This window comes from Hakea prostrata, chromosome 4 (assembly GCF_041222555.1).
Source record: "Hakea prostrata isolate BN-2017 chromosome 4, UWA_Hpros_2, whole genome shotgun sequence".
In the NCBI taxonomy this organism is placed as follows: Eukaryota; Viridiplantae; Streptophyta; class Magnoliopsida; order Proteales; family Proteaceae; genus Hakea; species Hakea prostrata.
Window position 1 is genome coordinate 14,527,713 of NC_142603.1, and position 19,000 is coordinate 14,546,712.

The 19,000-nt window shown below is 38.2% G+C and overlaps 1 protein-coding gene across 1 annotated transcript; it reads left to right on the plus strand.

Annotated features, from left to right (window-relative positions):
• Nucleotides 1-1,311: 1,311 nt before the first annotated feature.
• On the plus strand, nt 1,312-3,614 carry LOC149018106 (protein SULFUR DEFICIENCY-INDUCED 1-like). The gene is made up of 4 exons (XM_089154291.1): nt 1,312-1,598; nt 1,952-2,164; nt 2,322-2,477; nt 2,894-3,614. The coding sequence occupies exons 1-4, from the start codon at nt 1,509-1,511 to the stop codon at nt 3,299-3,301; spliced, it is 867 nt and encodes a 288-aa protein (XP_089010417.1). The 5' UTR covers nt 1,312-1,508; the 3' UTR covers nt 3,302-3,614.
• Nucleotides 3,615-19,000: the final 15,386 nt, after the last annotated feature.

A 19,000-nucleotide genomic window follows, 5' to 3' on the forward strand; every position in this document is an offset into this window, starting at 1 on the left:
GTAGATTCTCTATCAATTATTATTCTTATTTTTTGGAAAGTAGCTTACCTGTTTTTTGGAAAACCGTTCTTTGGGCACTGGTTATCATATGTTCTAACTGCACGAGTAAAGGAGAAGAACTTTTATTATATAAGAAGAAAAAACATAGGGTATATATTTATAGTTTAATTGGCTAAACTAGTTGCCATATTAGGTTTGTTTATACCTACACTTCCACTAAAGAACAAAATCAATAATGGGCTCTGGGGTTGTCTGCATAAGCGTTGTACTTCCATCACAAGATCTCACAAATCGAGTCATCTGAATTGCCTACTAGAATATGTCAAATAGGAAAGAGTTGAATTGACTGCTTCTAAACAGGTTCACATTTTATAGTTTTTCTTCATTTTTGAAAAAATAAAACTATTATCTTCATTTTTGTAAAAATAAAACTAATTTGAATATTAATGTTTTTTAAGAAAAAAAATATATTGATTTTTAAGTTACAATAAAACTAAAATACCTTTCAGACACTTAGGTGACATAAGAAGAAAAAAATATATCTCCTGAATACGGAATTAGGTGTATTCTTTCAAATTTGATTATTGACTTTACTAAGAGTTCAAAAGATTCATTCTATAATTTTTCATATCACATTATAATGATGTCATTTTAATGATTTTGAGAAGTTTCTTTTAGTTTTTGTGTGTATATTTGTTTTTTTTTTTTTTTTTTTTTTTGGGGGGGGGTGGGGGGGGGGGGGAAAGGGGTTTATTGAAGTAAGAATATAATGAGAATTCTTCATATACTTGTGGAGAACAGAAAAGATCCAATGTTGAATCAATCTCCAAGACAAATAACAAGATTCTGTAGATCATATACAATATTTTATTTGATTTTAGTAAGTACCATATGTTAATATACCACGTGTCTATTTTTCTCTATAAGAAATCTAGTGCAGATATTTTAATGAACTATAGAACTATAAATGTGAACTCGTAAAAGGAAAATTCAAACTCTGAGCTGATGTCAAAAGAGAAAGCAAAATTGAAAATGAAAATTTAGACAAAGTAATGTAACATGAGGAAATAGCTCATTTAAACACAAGAAAATTTTTGCAGTTGAGGGATTATAGTCCTATGTTACCTTGATCCCTGGTGCAATTTGTTATCGACCATTAAGATCAATCACATTAGTAGCAAAATAAATCCGACGGTTAAGGAAGCTCCAAATAATTTGTTGACTTTCTTTTTAGGTAAGACAAAGAAAATGATGACACCATTATATATAGGGGTAAAAGAAGATAGGGAGACGCTAATAAGTCCACGTTCATTTCCCAGAGTTTCTGTGTATATCATCTGTAGATCTTAGCGGTTTCCATTTTTCACATTTCTCTTTGTTCGTTGTCTTTTCACGTAACTAGAGATTCGAGCACTTTGATCATCTGAGAGATCACATCATCAAGAATAATCGAAAGTTAAAAAAAAAAAAAAAAAAAAAAAACGCAAGGTGGAGAAGAGAATAGGAAGATGAACTTCAGGAATAAAAAGGATTCTTTCCATGTTATCCACAAGGTTCCTTCTGGAGATACTCCTTATGTTCGTGCAAAATATGCTCAGGTACCATTTCTATCCCTTTTTCTTCGCTTCATCAGGAAAAGTTCTACTTTTTCTCCTTTCTGCGTTTGATCTGGGCTTCTATTTTTCTGGGTTAATCAGGATTCTGTGAAAAACAGTGTTTTTTTTCCTGTTTCCGAAACTTTCTTTAGTTTGGTTTCCATCGAAGCTTTAATTTGGTTAGTTTTCAGTTGGTTTTTTGACAACAAAATTTTCATTTTATTGCCTCTATTTTCTGGGAAAGTCAGGATTCTGTAAAAAATGGAGTTTTTTTTTTTCCCGTTCTCCGGCGTGTTTTAATCATGCCCAGGATTTTTGGTTTAATGGTTATGGTTTTGGGGTTTGAGGATTTGCAGCTGGTGCAGAAGAACCCAGAAGCAGCAATAGCTTTGTTCTGGAAAGCAATTAACGCAGGAGATAGAGTTGATAGTGCACTCAAGGACATGGCTGTGGTGATGAAGCAGCAAGATAGAAGTGAAGAAGCCATTGAAGCCATTAAATCCTTCAGGCATCATTGCTCCAAACAGGCCCAGGAGTCACTTGATAATGTTCTCATAGACTTATATAAGGTATTTTTATTAATTTATACTACTTTTAAACCAATATCCCTCACAGTCCCAAGAGGTTTCTAATCAAAATTAATTTTCTGAATTTTATTAGTTAGTTAATTAAGCCAAATTAGCATGTTTCATCATCAGCTGACCTTGAAGATATGTATATTCACAGAAATGTGGAAGAATAGATGAACAGATTGATTTGCTAAAGCAGAAGCTGAGGCTGATATACCAAGGAAAAGCTTTCAATGGCAAACCCACCAAGACAGCTCGCTCTCATGGCAGGAAGCTTCAGGTTTCCATCAAGCAAGAAGCCTCAAGGATACTTGTACGTAATATGATCAGATTACCTAACTCAGACTGTATTTTAATATCATTAATGATTAGAAATAATTCGTTATAGTTTGTTCATCTAATGGTCATAATGGTAACTTTGAAGATGGACTGCAGGGATATATTTTGATAAGCAACCCGAATGACCTGTGTATTCATTTTATAAATAAGTATCCTATGTTCATCTGAGGTCATTGAGAGCTTTGGGATTTTTCATCTTAGGGTTTTGGGTGAGATTTTTTGTAACACCATTTTGGTGATTGGTAGATAGGTCTTCATTTGTTTGATGTAGTATACCCCATTGTGTGTGAACTACATTAAATCTTTCTGTTTTTTACTTTTTGTTTCAATTTCAATTGGTGATTTTTTTTTGTGTTCATTCTAGTAGTAACTAACTGAATGGAATGGCAGGGAAATCTGGGGTGGGCTTATATGCAACAAACGAACTATATGGCTGCTGAAGCTGTGTATAGAAAAGCACAGATGATAGAGCCAGATGCAAACAAAGCCTGCAACTTAGGGCTTTGCCTAATCAAACAGGGAAGATATGATGAAGCCCGGTTAGTTCTTGAAGATGTCCAGCAATGTAGAGTCACCGGTTTAGAGGATTCAAAGTCAAGAAGCCGTGCAAATGAATTGTTGCATGAGCTGGAATCGCTTCAATCAACCGAGTTTTTGTCAACTCAACTTGGTCAGAACTTGGAAGAAATCTTTACAGAAGAGATTGACAAGATTTTGTGTGATTGGACTCCATTCAAATCCATGAGACTTCCTATCTTTGAAGAGATCTCTCAATTCAGGGATCAAATACCATGTTAAGCCCAGTTGTGTATAACTTTCTTAGCAGAGAAAAAATTGAAGGCCAAAAGGTTACTTTCTAAATATTGGTCAGGAGAATAATGGTGGTGTGGTTGGTGTCATGGTAGCTCCATTGTCCTTGTCACAAGAACTCTGAATAATTTCTACCAAAGAATATGTCGAAAAAATTATTCTGAGGATCACCTGAGGTTTTCTAAAATTCAACTAAAAACAAATTGTTTTATATAAGAATCATGCCAATCCCCAATTATACTTGTTCCTTCCTTTAGTTGGTGTGCAAAGACTATCTCCTTACCAATGATGAGAAGTAGAAAATGAGCTTATATTAGATCAGGAATCCTATCACTTTTGTTTGAGTTGAAGGGAAGACAGCATGCATGCATGTACTTTATTAGAGACTGCAACTATGCTAAAGGTATTTGGGAAAGATTGTGCCTATTGAACATTGGACTTGGTTCTGCACCAGTAATCATAGGGAATAATGACTCTGGAGTTGGATTCCTTGAAGGCCTATCCCTTATTCTTGGCTTCAACCATAGGGTGCGGAGGTAGATTTTTGAGAATAGTAGTTGAAATAAAATCAATGACTAGCTCAAATGGTTGGAAAGTTATACCCATATATGTATGCAGAGGTGAAACATATGTGTTGCTGATTAGATGCTCAAGGTGCCATAGAACCAGGTAACTCTTTGACCAAGTCCACTTAGCTGGCTGTAATTTTGATAGTTTTGTAGTCATGTTTATACGATGCCTTCATTATGCAACAATGTATATATCAACCTTAGTTTGAAGATTCAACCAATTCAACATGGATAGTCTTTTATCTTATCTAGAGTCATCACGTCGTTTATTTTATTTAGAGCTAGGGGTAGACCTAAGATAACCTTAGGAGAAGTGGTGAGAAAATATATGTATAGCCTAGACCTTGTCTAGCATGACCTCAAATAGAATTGATTGGATGACAAAAATCCATGTAGCCGACCCCATTTAGTTGGGACAAGACTAGCTTATTGTTGTTGTTGTTACCTCTCTAGAGGGTCGTATTGCGACATTTATTTTTAGATATCTATAATTGAAGGTGTTTGAACTTTGAACTCCAGGCTTAATTTAAGAGATATCATGTGAACGTACGCAAGGCAATGGTCTCACACGAAATCTTGCATTTTTCAAATATCAGTTGGGCTGGAAATCTCATTCCTGGCCTACCTTCTCTTAATTATTAGTGGGGGTTTCATTCCGTTTTTTATTCAATGAAATCCAAAGATTGTGGATTTAGAGGGACACGTAGACTGTGATCTGTCCACATATATGAATTGTACGGTTAAAAAAAAAAAAAAAAAAAAAAAAAAACAAAGTCAAATACGTGAGCTGTTTCTAGTAAGTCTTAATTTTATATGAACTGTTTTTGGATGTCATAACTTTAACTGTTCTCTAATGTGTAATATGACGTGGGCTTTGGGAGGTCATAGGTTGAGATAGATTGACTTTTGTATGATCTCTATTGAGGGATTGATTTCAAGTCACAAATCAGGAAAATGATCCACATCCTCTCCATTTAGGCGGGCTGTCATCTGATGACCTTATCTTTCTTCTTCTTCTTTTTCTTTCTTTCTTTCTTCTTTCTTCTTTCTTCTCTTTTTTTTTCTTTCTTATTATTATTTTTTTCAAACAACTTGAAATGAATGAAGTGTTTCTATTTAGAATCGTGTTAGGTCTAATTCCTATATTTGTCACTGCCCAAACCTCTTCCTTTCTTTATTCCGCAGGACGGCATATAGGTAGGTTGTTGTTCAAGTTAGTGAAGTTATTTCATTGTAATTGGACCTAACAAGAATGGAATCATGCTTTGTAGGATTTGAACATATGACATTGTGTTTTGGAGACCACGTTAATTCTACCGATCTGAAGTAAGAACTCTTTCAACTCTATTGTGAGTAGTTGAATAAAACTATAAAGAAAAGGGTTCTTTTCCCCCAAAACACCTTGCATGCATTGCTTATCATGATGGGAGGCCAAGCATTTGGGTGGAAAGGATCTGCACACTTAGGCAAAACAAATTTTAATTGCAAGCCTGGATTCTTTTTTGCTGCAACGACTACTATTCGCAAGTGGTTATGATCTTATCATGTGTACAAGAACAAATCTAATGGTTGTGAGAGAAAATGCAAGTACATATGTAAATACTATTTTTTTAATACATTCAAAAGCTTAGTATCTTATAAATTTACAAAATGAACCCCCACTCTAAAAACCCTTAATTCTCGCTTTCTTTTTATATGTGTTGATTACTCTACCTTGGAACTTCCCCATCCCAACTATTACGTCCACCCCAAATCCTCGTTCCCATCCCATGTTTTCAACCCGCACTGCAATCAATCTTTAGGGTCAGATGGCCCCCCTCTGATTTTTTGATATATTTTCCTAGTAAAGAGCAAATTAGAAGAACTTAAAAGCTGAAAAGTAGCTTTGTATATAATGGGCGAAAGAACTTTAATGATTGGCATGCATGTACGTAATTTATGAGTGGTTGGTGTCCACCCTTTGTTCTTGCCATAAGAACTTTGAATACTTTCTACTAAAAAAAAAAAACACATAGCTCATAGTGAGGATCAGCTGAGTTTCTTTAAAATTTATATGAAAACAAATTATCCTTAATAAGAATAATGGCAATACATGGAAGAGAATTTGGTTGGATTAGGCTAATAGGTTTTGAAACTTAATAAGTTTTCTTTCCTCAAACCAATGCATTTTTTTTTTAATCTAATGACCAAAGTGGTCACATCATGTATATATAATAAAAATAAAATAAATTGGCCGGTTACCGACAAAAGATAAAAATAAAATAACTTACGGAAAGAGTCATATAGAAGTGTTTTTTTTTTTTTGGGGGGGGGGGACCCCTCTAGAATTGTCTTTTTAACAACCCAAAACGTGTCTTATTTGGTAGAAAAATGTACATTTTTTATTCAATCTAGGTATGACTATCTTGCTAGCTTGAATTTATGTCAAATGGTAATTTCTTGAGAATTTGGAAGGCAAATTAAAAGATGAAAGTCCCCTTCTTTATCTGTTTCTTCCTTTGTTGGTGTGCAATGGCCATTGCTTCACCAATGTTAAAAAAAAAGAAAATGAGTTTATTGGATTCTGTAACTTTTGCTTGAATAGAAGGGAGAACATCATGCACATACTTAAGAGATTGCAACTATGCTAAAGGTATTCGGGAAAAGTTGTGCTTATTCTAAAGGGTTCTTCACCAGTAATAGTAAGGAATCACTTGTTTCAAATATTTGTGAAGATGCATTGAAGTTAGCAGTGGACTGGTAGGTTAGAATTGGATGCACTTTGTATTTCTTTAAAATTGGAGAAACCAAGATACTCATGAGACCGAGTTCACTAGCCCCAGTGATGGGTTGACCTTGATTCGTTAGTACTCTTGTATTGTAATTGAAGTCTAGAAGGCCAACATCCAAATGGTTTGGTGACCAGACAAGTTGGTTGGAGATCTATGTGTTATGTGAGATTTCAATGTAATGTGGCTGCTACAGTATGCCAAATGAATTGATGAGTGCTCGGTCCTTAAAGCTGAATTAAGAGCAATAGAGGTTAGCCTTCAGTTGGCTGTGGAGAAAGGTTCCTCGCTGAAGCTTCTGGAGTTAGATTCATCGGAAGCCATATCCCTTCTTATGATCAACTGAAGGGTTCAAGGTAGATTTGCGAGAATGGTAGGTTAAATAAAATCAGTGGTTAGTTGGAAAAAAAATCATTTGCCGTGCACAATAGTACACTTCTATCCCAAACAGAACACTAAAATTAAAGGTTTAATTTTGAATTAGAAAAATCCTCAATACTTTTTTAATTTTTAGGTTTTTTCAGCCATTTGTTTGATATATAAGTGGATTGTCGTGCACAACAGAGGATGTTTTTCCCTGGCTACCTCGAATAGTTTAGTAAGTTTTAACCACAATTGTAATTAGGCAAATCATGCTACTGATTGGATGTCTAAGGTGCCGTGTTGAACCAAATCCACTCTTTGACTTTCTTCATCCACCAAGTGATCAAAGGGAGTTTTTATGTGGATTTACCTAGCTGTAATTTTGATCGTTCGTTAATCTGTTTTTAGTCCCCCAACCATCCCTCCCCATAAAAAAGAAAAGAAAAGGGTGCCTTAATTATGCAACAACATATCACTCTTAGTTTGAAGGTTCGACCAACATGGACACTTCTATATATAAAGGTTCTCACCGAGATCTTCATATAAGTACTAATTGTTAATGACCAAAATAGTAATTCTATACCATCCGGTTTGGCCCGTGAGTACACGGTCCGACCACTTGTGCAAGAGGAATTGGTTCGACCATATAGTTTATGGGGCCGACCGACCATAGTCTCAAGAATTTCTGATCAAAGGTGAACTTCTACTATACCTCAAATATCTAGAGAAAGGAGTCAGGTAAACAACTCTTCTCGGAATTATATTCCAAGTCAATCTCTAATATCTTACACTATATAAACGCCTTGGGCAGGCATAACAAAGTAAGTAATTCATATTTTGTGTGATCAATTAGTTGAATTCTCTTTTTAGTAGTTGTCATTTTTACAAGAAATAAAAAAAAATAAAAAAAGAGTAGTTGTGATCATATCTTATTGGTACTGACTTGTTCGTCGGAGACATACCTCGACCATCCAAGGTCAAACACGTACCTCGACCACCCAAGGTTGAACACGTGTTTTGCAGGAATGTTAAGAAAGATTAGCAGGATTCCGTATCAACACTAACAAAAAAGATCAGAAGTTTGTATCCCTAAGGCTTAAGCTCTTGTATCATCTCTTTTTTAATAGAATTCTATGTTTATCCATGTGTCTCCCATCCCCAAATCAAAGGGTTGTTGTCGAGTTATAACCTAGACAACATTAATAAGAGCTGTATATGATAGGGTGTTGAGACATCTATTTTTAGAATTCCAATAATTGTAGGTGTTTGAACTTTGAACTATATACAATTCCAGGCTTAACTTAAAAGGGATATATCATCCACAACACAAGCCAATGGGTCTCACACGAAATCATGCATTTTCAAATATCAGTTGGGCTGGGAATCTCATTCATCTCATTCCTGGTGAACCGGTCTGCTTTCCCTTGATCAGTAGTGGGGCTTTCGTTTTTTATGAAAACCAAAGATTGCGGAGAGATATGTTACCGAAGATTGCGGAGAGATATGTAACATGTGAGAATATGGAATGGTCAAAGACTAGAGGAAAAAAGAGGGTTCCAGAAGACGAGATTCAGATCTAGAAGAACGTGCAACTTATAGGATTTGGATGAATTTTCTTATCTATTTCTTTATGCTCTACGCAGTACAGCTATTTATAGCTAAATTAAAGTTGAAGTAAAGTTGTTAGAACCTACTAGAACTCTATTTAGTAAGTGACACTTGGAACTCCGTACACCTTTTTATCCATTGACCACTCTTATAATTAAAATCTCATTTATATATTATAATCCTTCAAAATGCAAGTGGATGAGATATTTTAGAACTTCGTCGTCACCAGCTCCTCAGTCTGTGGGTCATCAAGCACCATCTCTCCCTCTTCCTGGGTCGTAACAATATATGAACTGCGAGCTGCGAAGTCATACATGCCGGCAGTTCATGATTTCAATCAATCTTCTGCCGGTGGTCATTTATTTGGGTGAACATGTAATAAATGCATGGACGACATTCCAGAATAGAATGAAGTGGAGCTTTTACAATGTTTTGGCTTGACCCTTCATATTTGGAAATATTTGTTTTTCTAATCGGTTCAATTTTTCACAATACATCGAAATTTCAACCGTTGGGAGGAGGTGCTGAGCATTAAATGTGCATTGAAACTCTCAAAGAGTAACTAGTTGTCTAAGTCCAAACTAGTCAAATACCGTGCATTCCTTTTCTTTTTTTTTTTTTTTTGGTAAACATACTTTTAATTAGCAAAAGGGCAAGAAAAACCCAAGACATCCTAATTACAAGCTTCAAGAAGCCAAGGAACGGAATTAGACCAGACAGTCCTACTTGCCATGGACCGGGCCTTCCTAGCTAGGGAATCGGCTACAAAGTTAGCCCACCTAGAGACATATTGAACCGACCAAGTTGGTTCAAGAGAAAGCAACCTTCTCACATCCTCTACCACACGAATAGCATCCAACTCAAGGGGAAGAAACGGGTCTACCACGACTCTGCAAAGGGTAACAGAATCGCATTCAAACACGATATTCTTGAGACCTTCCTGAGAGGACCAGCAAAGAGCTTCCCGTAGTGCAAGAGCTTCACCTGCGAGAATAGAAGAGACCGAGCAAGGAATAGAGGCCGCATACACACAAGCACCAACATTATCTCTTGCGATGAAGCCCAAACCTGCTAGATTTTCAGAGACAAAAGCAGAGAAATCGGTATTGATTTTGATTGCAGCAACCGGAGGAGGGATCCAACTCCTAGCCACAACCGGAACCTCATCGCTTAATGGCAGTCGTGCATTCCAGAATTCGTTGCAAGCTTTCTTGGATTTCTTCACAATTTGTTCAGGGGTCCAGAATTTCCCATTAAAAGTCAGATCATTTCTTGCTAACCATATGAACCAGCAGGTAAATAAGAATATGCTTAATGTCTCTCTGCTCGCTAATGAATTTGGAAACTGCCAGTTGCCCCAATTGTTGATGACGTTTATCAGTGATTTCTGAGTCTGCGACTCTATCAGACCCGACAGCCCCATACCAAACCATATAGCACGAGAGAAGTCGCAATCAAACAGGAGATGACCAATGGACTCTGACTCGATGCCACATCTTCTACAGGTAAAGTCACCTCTGATCTGTCTAATTTGGAGATTTTCCCCTGTAGCTAGGGCTTGATTCATGGCCTTCCACACAAAAGACTGGACTTTAGGATAACATTGAGCTTTCCAAATTCTCTTCCAAGACTCAATTGAAACCTCTTCCCATCTGTGGCGGTGAGAGGATGAAGGAGCTCTCATAGCTTGCGCATCTCTGTAATTGCATTGCACATGGTAAGCAGACTTTACAGAGAAAACACCGTTTGAAGCACCTCCCCAGATTATCGAATCTTCGGATGGTAAATTGCTGAGATGAATTTTTAGAATAGCATTCACTTCTAGATCTGTAAATAATTGTTGTAGCAAACCTCTATTCCAAGATCTAGTAGTGGGCTCGATAAGTTCAGAGACCCACTGAAGTGAACATCCTCTAGGCTTCGCAGAGACCACCTTGAAATTAATTAATCCTGGAATCCAATTAGAGTCCCAAATTTGAGTTTTTTCACCATTACCAATCAGATTTATGAGACCCAAACGGAGGATATCTCTCCCTTTAATAATACTCTGCCATGCCCACGAAGAACAAGATCCTTTCCGAGCCTCCATAAAGTCACACTGGGGATAGTACACAACTTTTATAAATTTTGCCCACATGGAATCAGCATGAGCCCATAATCGCCAAGCTACTTTAGCCAATAGAGCTCGATTATGAAGGATAGGATCACGAAAACCCAGTCCCCCCTTGTCTTTAGATCTACACAATCTAGACCAAGACATCCAATGTACCCTGTGTTCCTCCTCTTTCTGACCCCAATAGAAGCTTGACATAGACTTTCTCAAATCATTATGAAGAGTCGCCGGTAAGAGGAAATGAGACCCTGCATATGAAGGAATAGCGGAGGCCACAGATTTGATGAGGACCTCCCGCCCCGCTTGGGAAAGTAACTTCGCTTTCCACCCTTGGGTTCTCTTGAAAACTTTTTCCCCAACTTCTTTGAAGATCTCCGATTTCTTGACACCAAAATCAGAAGGGAGGCCTAAGTACTTAGAGGGACCCTCACCATATTTTATCTTCAGAACCCGAGCAAACCATCTTCGAAAACGAACCGGAGTATTAGGGCTGAAGGTAAAAGATGACTTGCTATCATTGATTGCTTGACCACTAGCTTGACAATAAAGATCCATGCAAGCTTTGAGGTGGCTAACCTGATGAAGATTAACTTCAGAAAACAACAAGCAATCGTCAGCGAAGAGGAGATGGGAGATACGAGGGGCCCTGTTCTTTACACTGATTCCCTTAATCAACCCTTGATTTTCCGCCATATTCATAATAGAACTTAGGACTTGAGAGCCAAGTATAAAAATGAAAGGGGAAAGGGGGTCACCTTGTCTTATGCCTCGAGAAGGACAGAAAGATCCTTTCTCCACCCCGTTGATCAAGAGTGTATATGAAACTGAGGTTGTGCATTCCATAACCATATCAACCCATCTCAGTGAAAATCCCAATTTAAGCAGAAATGCTTTGATGAAAGGCCACTCAAGTCTATCATAAGCTTTTCGCATATCCATTTTCATGGCAAGGAATCTCTTTTTCCCTTTTTTTCCGATGTTTCACATAATGAAAAACTTCATGAGCCATAAAAACATTATCTGAAATTAGCCTATCAGGAATAAAAGCCAACTGGGAGGGAGATATGATACCTGAAAGAGAGTCTTTAAGTCTATCTGCAAAGATCTTAGATATAAGCTTGATCACCACCCCGCATAGACTAATAGGCCTGAACTGATCTGGGGACTCCGGATTAGGGCATTTGGGAATTAAAAAGATATAAGTTCTATAAGAATAGTGCATTCCTTTTCCACGGCATAAATATAAATACATAGGCCTTATAAGAATCATTAGGTCATCCACATATTAAATAGTGTCAATTTATGGTTAGAATTTGATATTTATTTGCATTTTATTTTCATAACAAAAATAATATCTTTGTATTTTTTTGCGAAAAGTTCTCCACGGAAAAATAATATCTTTGTATTTTTTGCAAAAAGTTCTCCACGGAAAGTATACATGAATGCTTAAATACAAAAGATTTCACATCGAATGAAATTTAGCTCATTAATTAGAACATAGACAAGGCTAGTCTATCTCGCGTGATTCCAATTAAGGACAACTAAGACTAAAACAAACTTGAATTGGTTTGTCAGAGTTCAACATCAAAGGTAAGAATCTCAAATCCTGAGTCAAGATAACAACATGAATGAGTTTCATTAAGAATACTCAAGATTGGGATTGGTTTTTGAAACGCTACCCCAACAACACACTATTGAATTTGTATCATAGTTTGACAATCATATCCTTTTTCTTGTACCTTAAACGCATCGAGTCCAACATCGACCATGGATCGGATATCAAAACCGATACAAGAAACCCACCCTTACAAGGCTACAACCTAGGGAAAGCTAGAGAAAGAAGTGGAGAGATGTTTATCTTTATCCCCTCCACCTTAAAAGGTTATCTTTATCCCTATCTTTATCTCTATGCTAGGGTTTCTATTTGTCTTCTTCTTCTTTTCACTGTGATGTAATGGCCTGGAAAATAATGTTGGCATGCATGTAGATGTAATTTATGAGTGGTTGATGTCATGGTCGTACACTTGGTTGTTGTCCTAATAACTTTGAATAATTTCTACCAAAAAATATATAAAAAAACTTATTATGAGATCACTTGAGTGTTTTTCAAATTTAAATGGAAACAAACTGTTACATATAGGAATCATGCCAATGCATCGAGAAAATTTGTTGGATTAAAACTTAATAATTAAGTGGATCGTCTAAGCAATGACCCCTATTTTTGATCAAGTCGGAAAAATAGTCACATCATATATTATTGTGAGAATAATTGTATCCAAGTAGCGACCCAAAAAACAGAGAGAACTCTATCTCATACAGTTTATTCCCCCCCCCCTTCCCAAAAAAAAAAAATCTATCTCATAAAATCAAATAAACTAAATTACCGGAATTTTTTTATATGTAGAAGTGTGATTCTTTACCTGCAGAAAGGATGCCTAATTTGGCAGCCCTCAGTTAGAGGGACATTTTTTGTTCAATCTACGTATGACTATCTGGCAATGCTTGAGAATTTGGAAGGCAATGTGGAAGGTCAAAGTCCCTCGTTATATTTGTTTCGAACGCCAGGAAAAAGAAATTGAGCTTATTGGATCAGGAATCTTGTAACTTTTGCTTGAATTGAAGGGAATCCGGACAACATGCATGTACTTAGAGATTGCAACCATGCTAATTGTGTTTGGGAAAGGTTGTGCCTATTGAACATTGCACTTGGTTCTTCACCACTAATCATAAGGAATGACTTATCTCAAATATTTGTGGAGATGCATTGAAGTAGGCAATGGACTGGCAGGTTGGATTTGCATGCACTTTATGTCTTATGGAATTGGAAAAATCGAGATACTCATGAGATTGACTTCACTATGCCGGGTGATGGCTTGGCCTTAATTCGGCAGAGAAGTGTAAGTTTGGACAAGAAGACATGTATAGTCGGCGATGATCTCTTAAAAGTGTCGGGGAATTGAAGGTGTGTACATCCGGTGACAATTTTTTTAGATCCGTCGGAAAAAATGTATATTCAATAACGCTTTGTTAAAATATTTGGGAAAACTGAATGGGAAAAGTAGACAAAAAGACATGTATATTTGGTGACAACTTTTTAAAAGTTTTAGAGAATGTGTGTATCTTCTGTGAAAGATTCTCACAAGCGTTGGGGAAAATGTATGGCCAGACGTTGGGTAAGGTGTGTTTTCATTTGTGAGCTTGCAAGAATGCATCATGTTTTTGCATGTGTTTTGCCACCTTCTAATTCTTCACTACTACTATCTAGATCTATTGTCACATTCCACCTAGTTGGTATCGTACTCACCCGAATACTTGTGAATGTGATCCATAGCCGCAATATCCGGTCTACATTAAATCCCATGAACAATCTTCGATGATTCTAATAAAATGATATATGTCCCACTCAAATGTTTCTATGTCCCTAAAAATAACCAGTCTCGCCAATGCAGGGTTGGTTGAGTGGTAAAGATCCATACTTCTCAGTGGAGAGGTCTTGGGTTCAACCCTTGCGGATGGCATTTCATTTCCAGTATTAAAAAAGCACCAGTACCAAAAAAAAAAAAAAAAAGTCTCCAATCAAAATGGCTGACTATGAGCACTCGAAGCATGGACATACGTCATTTTGAGTCTCGTAAGCTTCCACAGATGGTAGCTCATATGACTTTGATGGTATCGAATACTCCTGCACCACAAAGTCATCAAGTCTTGAACATAATTAAAAAAAAACATTCTCAAAAGACGTGCGGGAGGAGCAGATGAATTCTGCTCAATGAGATCAACAACATCATATAACTCCATAGTGAACAGTATGATCCTTAATAGTCTTGATCGTGTTTCATGTTTTATTTGACTAGACTATGGAGATCAATAAAAAACTGACTTTTCAATTATATTCATTTCTTTTTCTTTGGGTGGAAAATTATATTTCCAAGTTGCTTCATCTCCATAGTTACGAATTATGATGGTTGAATAATCTGCCAGAATTCACTAGATCCATCGGATTGTGTAGGTAAAATTTTGTATATCTATACTTGAAATAGAAGGGAGAAAAATCCTTACCTGGTGATATGAGGAAAATTGCACCAAACCTGTGGATCGGGTTCATAATCTTCATCCAGGTTAGACCGTAATCGGGGACCCACCAAACCCTAATTTAATGATCATAAAGGTGCCGCATTTCGGTTATTAGTCTGGTAAGATCTCCCGAATCGTGCGGTAGACAAGGCTGACTTGTAGGAGGCAACTATCAGCAAAGCAATGAGGGAATCGTGCCGAGATTGATAACTACATGCGTTCTCGAATATCTAGAAGGAAACCCTACGATCGGACGACCACCAAAAGAGATCAAGACTTCACCCAACGGTCGAGAATTGGAGGTAACGTCTATATAAATGAGTGATCCGCTCACTCCAGAGGTATCTGAATCGTTTCCAATTTACGTATTCATTATTATGCTCTGCAACTTGCCAGGGCCTTGGTGATTAGTTCAGTAATTGACTTAAGCTTCGGAGGTGGCCTCCCGACCCCCACGGTCGGGCCACATCTAACTTTGTTTTGCAGGCCATCATCAAGGAACCTGGAGGCTTGACATTTTCTAGACGCATCATTTGGTGCCGTCTGTGGGAACCGTTTCAAGAAGTCATGGTAACTAGATCAGCAGCAGTAGTTGCAGCGGCTCAGTGGATAGCAAACATCCCATCACTCCTTGGGGAGAATAATCTGTCAAATATTCCCCAAGGAAGCCAACCCCCAGAAGCACGTGGAGACGGAGTTGATGGACCCGAACATCAAAACCATCTGAATCCTCTTCAGCATCAAGTAGACAAAATGCAGGTTCAATCCTAGAGATGCAAGATATGATCCGCACTTTGGTTAGATAGGTAGTGGCTCCTCAAGCTCCTGATCAAGTAGAAGCCCGAAGACATGCAGGAGGAGTAGATGAACAAATACCACACATTCGGGCGATTTCGATCAAAAGGGAAGGACACCAGCCGAAGGCCAGAATTTTGGCCCAAACGCTCAAAGGGACCTTCTACGGCGAGCCCGAGATTTGAGAACTGGCGAATTTCCAAGAAGGGACAATCGGTATGACAGGCCGCAGCCCAGCCAAACCAATTCCTGGATGAGATTGCCTAGAGGAGTGCCTACTCACTCTCCAACATCCAAGCGTTCGAAAAGAGTGATTGTTCGTACGAAGGATGGACGATTGTTGCATATCGGCGGAGAGCTTGCCAACATAAACCAAAGGTTGGGGCAACTCTCCCGAGGGCGAAAAACTGATGATATTTATTCAGTCATTCGGAAGACTCCTTTTGCTAATGCTATTGCCCTGTTCGTGTTTCCGCATAGTTTTAGACTCCCAACTTTCACAGCGTTTGACGGTTCAAGAGACCCTACTGTTCATATTAGCTATTATTAGCAAACCATGGCGGTAACTGGAAACTCTGACAAAATTCTTTGCAGGGTATTCGCCTCTTCCCTAACCGGGGCAGCCCAAAAGTGATTTTCGAACCTTTCTTCGGGAAGAATCAATGATTTCGACGACCTTGCCCGCAAGTTCATCGGACGTTTCTAGAGTGGTATCAAAATCAAGAAAACGGGGTAAACACTCTTTACAATTAAGCAAGGTGGCAACGAATCGATTCGGGAATACCTGAAGAGATTTAACAAAGTCACCATGGAAATAGAGAATTTGGATGAACAGGTGGTGAAAACCGCTCTCTTTACAGGGTTAACCAACCGAAAGCTATTGGAATATCTATTTCAGGATATGCCATCCACCAAGGAGGAAGTAGCAGAGATACTCAATGCATGGCAAGGAGAGTCAAGACTGCAACCAAGGAGCAAAAGGTCCCCAAGAAAAGCCAAAAATAAAAGCAGCCTACTCAGGATCGTGATCGGGCCAGAAAGCCACGTCCGGCTTGGAGATGGCGATCACCTGATCAAGACGAGTATACACCATTAAATACTCCCCGATCGGAGATATTGATGCAGATTAAAAATCAAGATATTTTGAAATGGCCATCTAAGATAGTTGGGAAGACGGGAGAAAAGAATATGGAGAGATATTGTCGATTCCACAAAGATTTTGGGCAATACACTAATGACTGTAGGCACCTCAAGGCAGATCGAAAGATTAATTAATCAAGGGCATCTCACAAGTTTTTTGAAAGTTCGGGAGGATGAGAAGAGAATGACGAATGAAAAAAGGGATTGTTCGGCAAGCAGGGAGCACCGAGTCGAGGTTCCAAAATCAAAAAAAGGCAAGGAATTGGTAGGACCTAGTAGATCCCCAATTCTCACTATATTCGGAGGACCCGGACCTGAGTCCCTGAGGAAGCTAAAGGCAAAATCAAGATTCGTGGGATTAGAAGAATCCCAGAAAAGAAAGAAAGTGGAAGAAGTTCCCATCATGTTCGGAGAAGAAGATGTGCGAGGCGTGAGATGTTTTTGCCTTTGAAGAGTGGATTTGGTTCAGTTAGATCTTTCGATAGGAAATTTCCCGAAAGAATCTATCATTCGGGTTAGCTTTCTGGTGGTTCGGGATCTTCCTACCTACAACATGATCCTCGGTAGGCCTTCGTTGACAAAGCTAGGCGCTATAGTTTTGCCAAACATATGAAGATAAAGTTTCCTACTGACACTGGAATCGGGCAAGTAGTTTCAGATCAAAAACTCTCCCTACAGTGTTATGTGGCTTATCTAAAGGATAAGGAAGGACCAGAAAAAGCCACAGCCTTACCGATTGAGGTAAGGGATGATAGGGATGAAGATACCATGCAAAGGCCCGAACCAGTGGAGAAATTAGAACGAATCTGCTTGCAGCCAAGAGATGAGACAAAATCCACTTATATTGGGTCTGAGCAACCAGAACCCTTCAAGGAAGAACTAAAAACTTTTCTTCAGAAAAGCGTAGATGTTTCTGCTTGGTCAGCAAACGATATGCCAGGAATTGATCGAGTTGTGGCCGAGCACAAGCTTTGGATCAATTCAGAGGTCAAGCCCGTAATTTAGAGGAGATGGGACTTCTTAATTGAAAAGCACGAGGCTATCAGAGGGGAGGTAAAGAAACTGAAGAAGTCTGGTTTTATTGAAACCATCGAGTGCCCAACATGGTTGGCTAATGTCGTAATGGTAAAAAAGTTTAACAGGAAGTAGAGGATGTGTACTGATTACACATACCTCAACAAAGCATGCCCAAAGGACTGCTACCCTTTACCACGCATATATCTTTTCATTGACGCAATGGCCGGGTATAAAACATTGAGTTTCATGGATGCTTATTCGGGATATAACCAAATCTTGATGAACAAGAAAGATGAGAGATTCACAGCTTTCATGACCGATAGAGAGAGTTATTTTTACAAAGTAATGCCATTCAGTTTGAAGAATGCGGGAGCCACATATTAGAGAGCTGTAAACAAGATCTTTAGTGATCTAATCGGGAAAAACATGGAGGTATACGTCCACGACATGCTAGTAAAGAGTCTCCAGAGGGCCAAACACATTGCAGATCTTAAGGAAGTATTCTCCGTTTTGAGAAGATACCAGGTGAAGCTAAATCCGGAGAAATGTGTAGCTTTTGGCAGGTAAAATGTGTAGCAGCATAGGAATTTGAGGCCAAGGCCATTGATTTTATTAGACCTCCCTTGCCTGCCTTAGAAAGTAGTTGTGCATCCCAACCTTGATATTTGCTTGCCACTTTTTCAGAGATGTCCTTCAATAGTTCCTTCTTGCTACTACTAAGGTGTGAGGGAAGTCCCAAGTACTTTTTAGGGGCATTTATGTATGGGATTTTCATAATCCTTAAGAACCACCTCTTGAACTTTGCTGGGGTGTTGAGGATGAAGATCAAAGTAGATTTGGCATTGCTTATACTTTGACTGCAACCCTTTAAGTTGATGATATCCTCCACTTTCACTTCACCAAATAAGAGACCGTTGCAAATAATAGGTGGTTAAAGGGGTCGGTTCTTCCCCCTAATTTTCACCCCTTTAATAAGCCCTGCTTGATTAGCTTGAGAAAGAAGGGCACTAAACCCTTGGGAGCATAGCACAAATAAGACATGTGATAAAGGATCCCCTTGTCTAATGCCTCTCTCAGGCTTTATATTTCCCCTAGGAGCACCATTAACCAACACTGAATATGACACATAGGTCACACACCCATTTTGGGTGAAATCCCATTCTTAGTAGTGTCTTTTCCATATATACCCAGTTGAGGCTATAATATGCTTTTTTGATATCTAGCTTCATTGCTATGAACA

Bases quoted from the DNA above. Each gene is read 5' to 3' on its own strand.
- LOC149018106 (XM_089154291.1), top strand. From the start codon at position 1,509: ATGAACTTCAGGAATAAAAAGGATTCTTTCCATGTTATCCACAAGGTT. The intron at 1,599-1,951 runs GTACCATTTCTA...GAGGATTTGCAG, and splicing joins TTCGTGCAAAATATGCTCAG to CTGGTGCAGAAGAACCCAGA. The intron at 2,478-2,893 runs GTACGTAATATG...ATGGAATGGCAG, and splicing joins AAGAAGCCTCAAGGATACTT to GGAAATCTGGGGTGGGCTTA.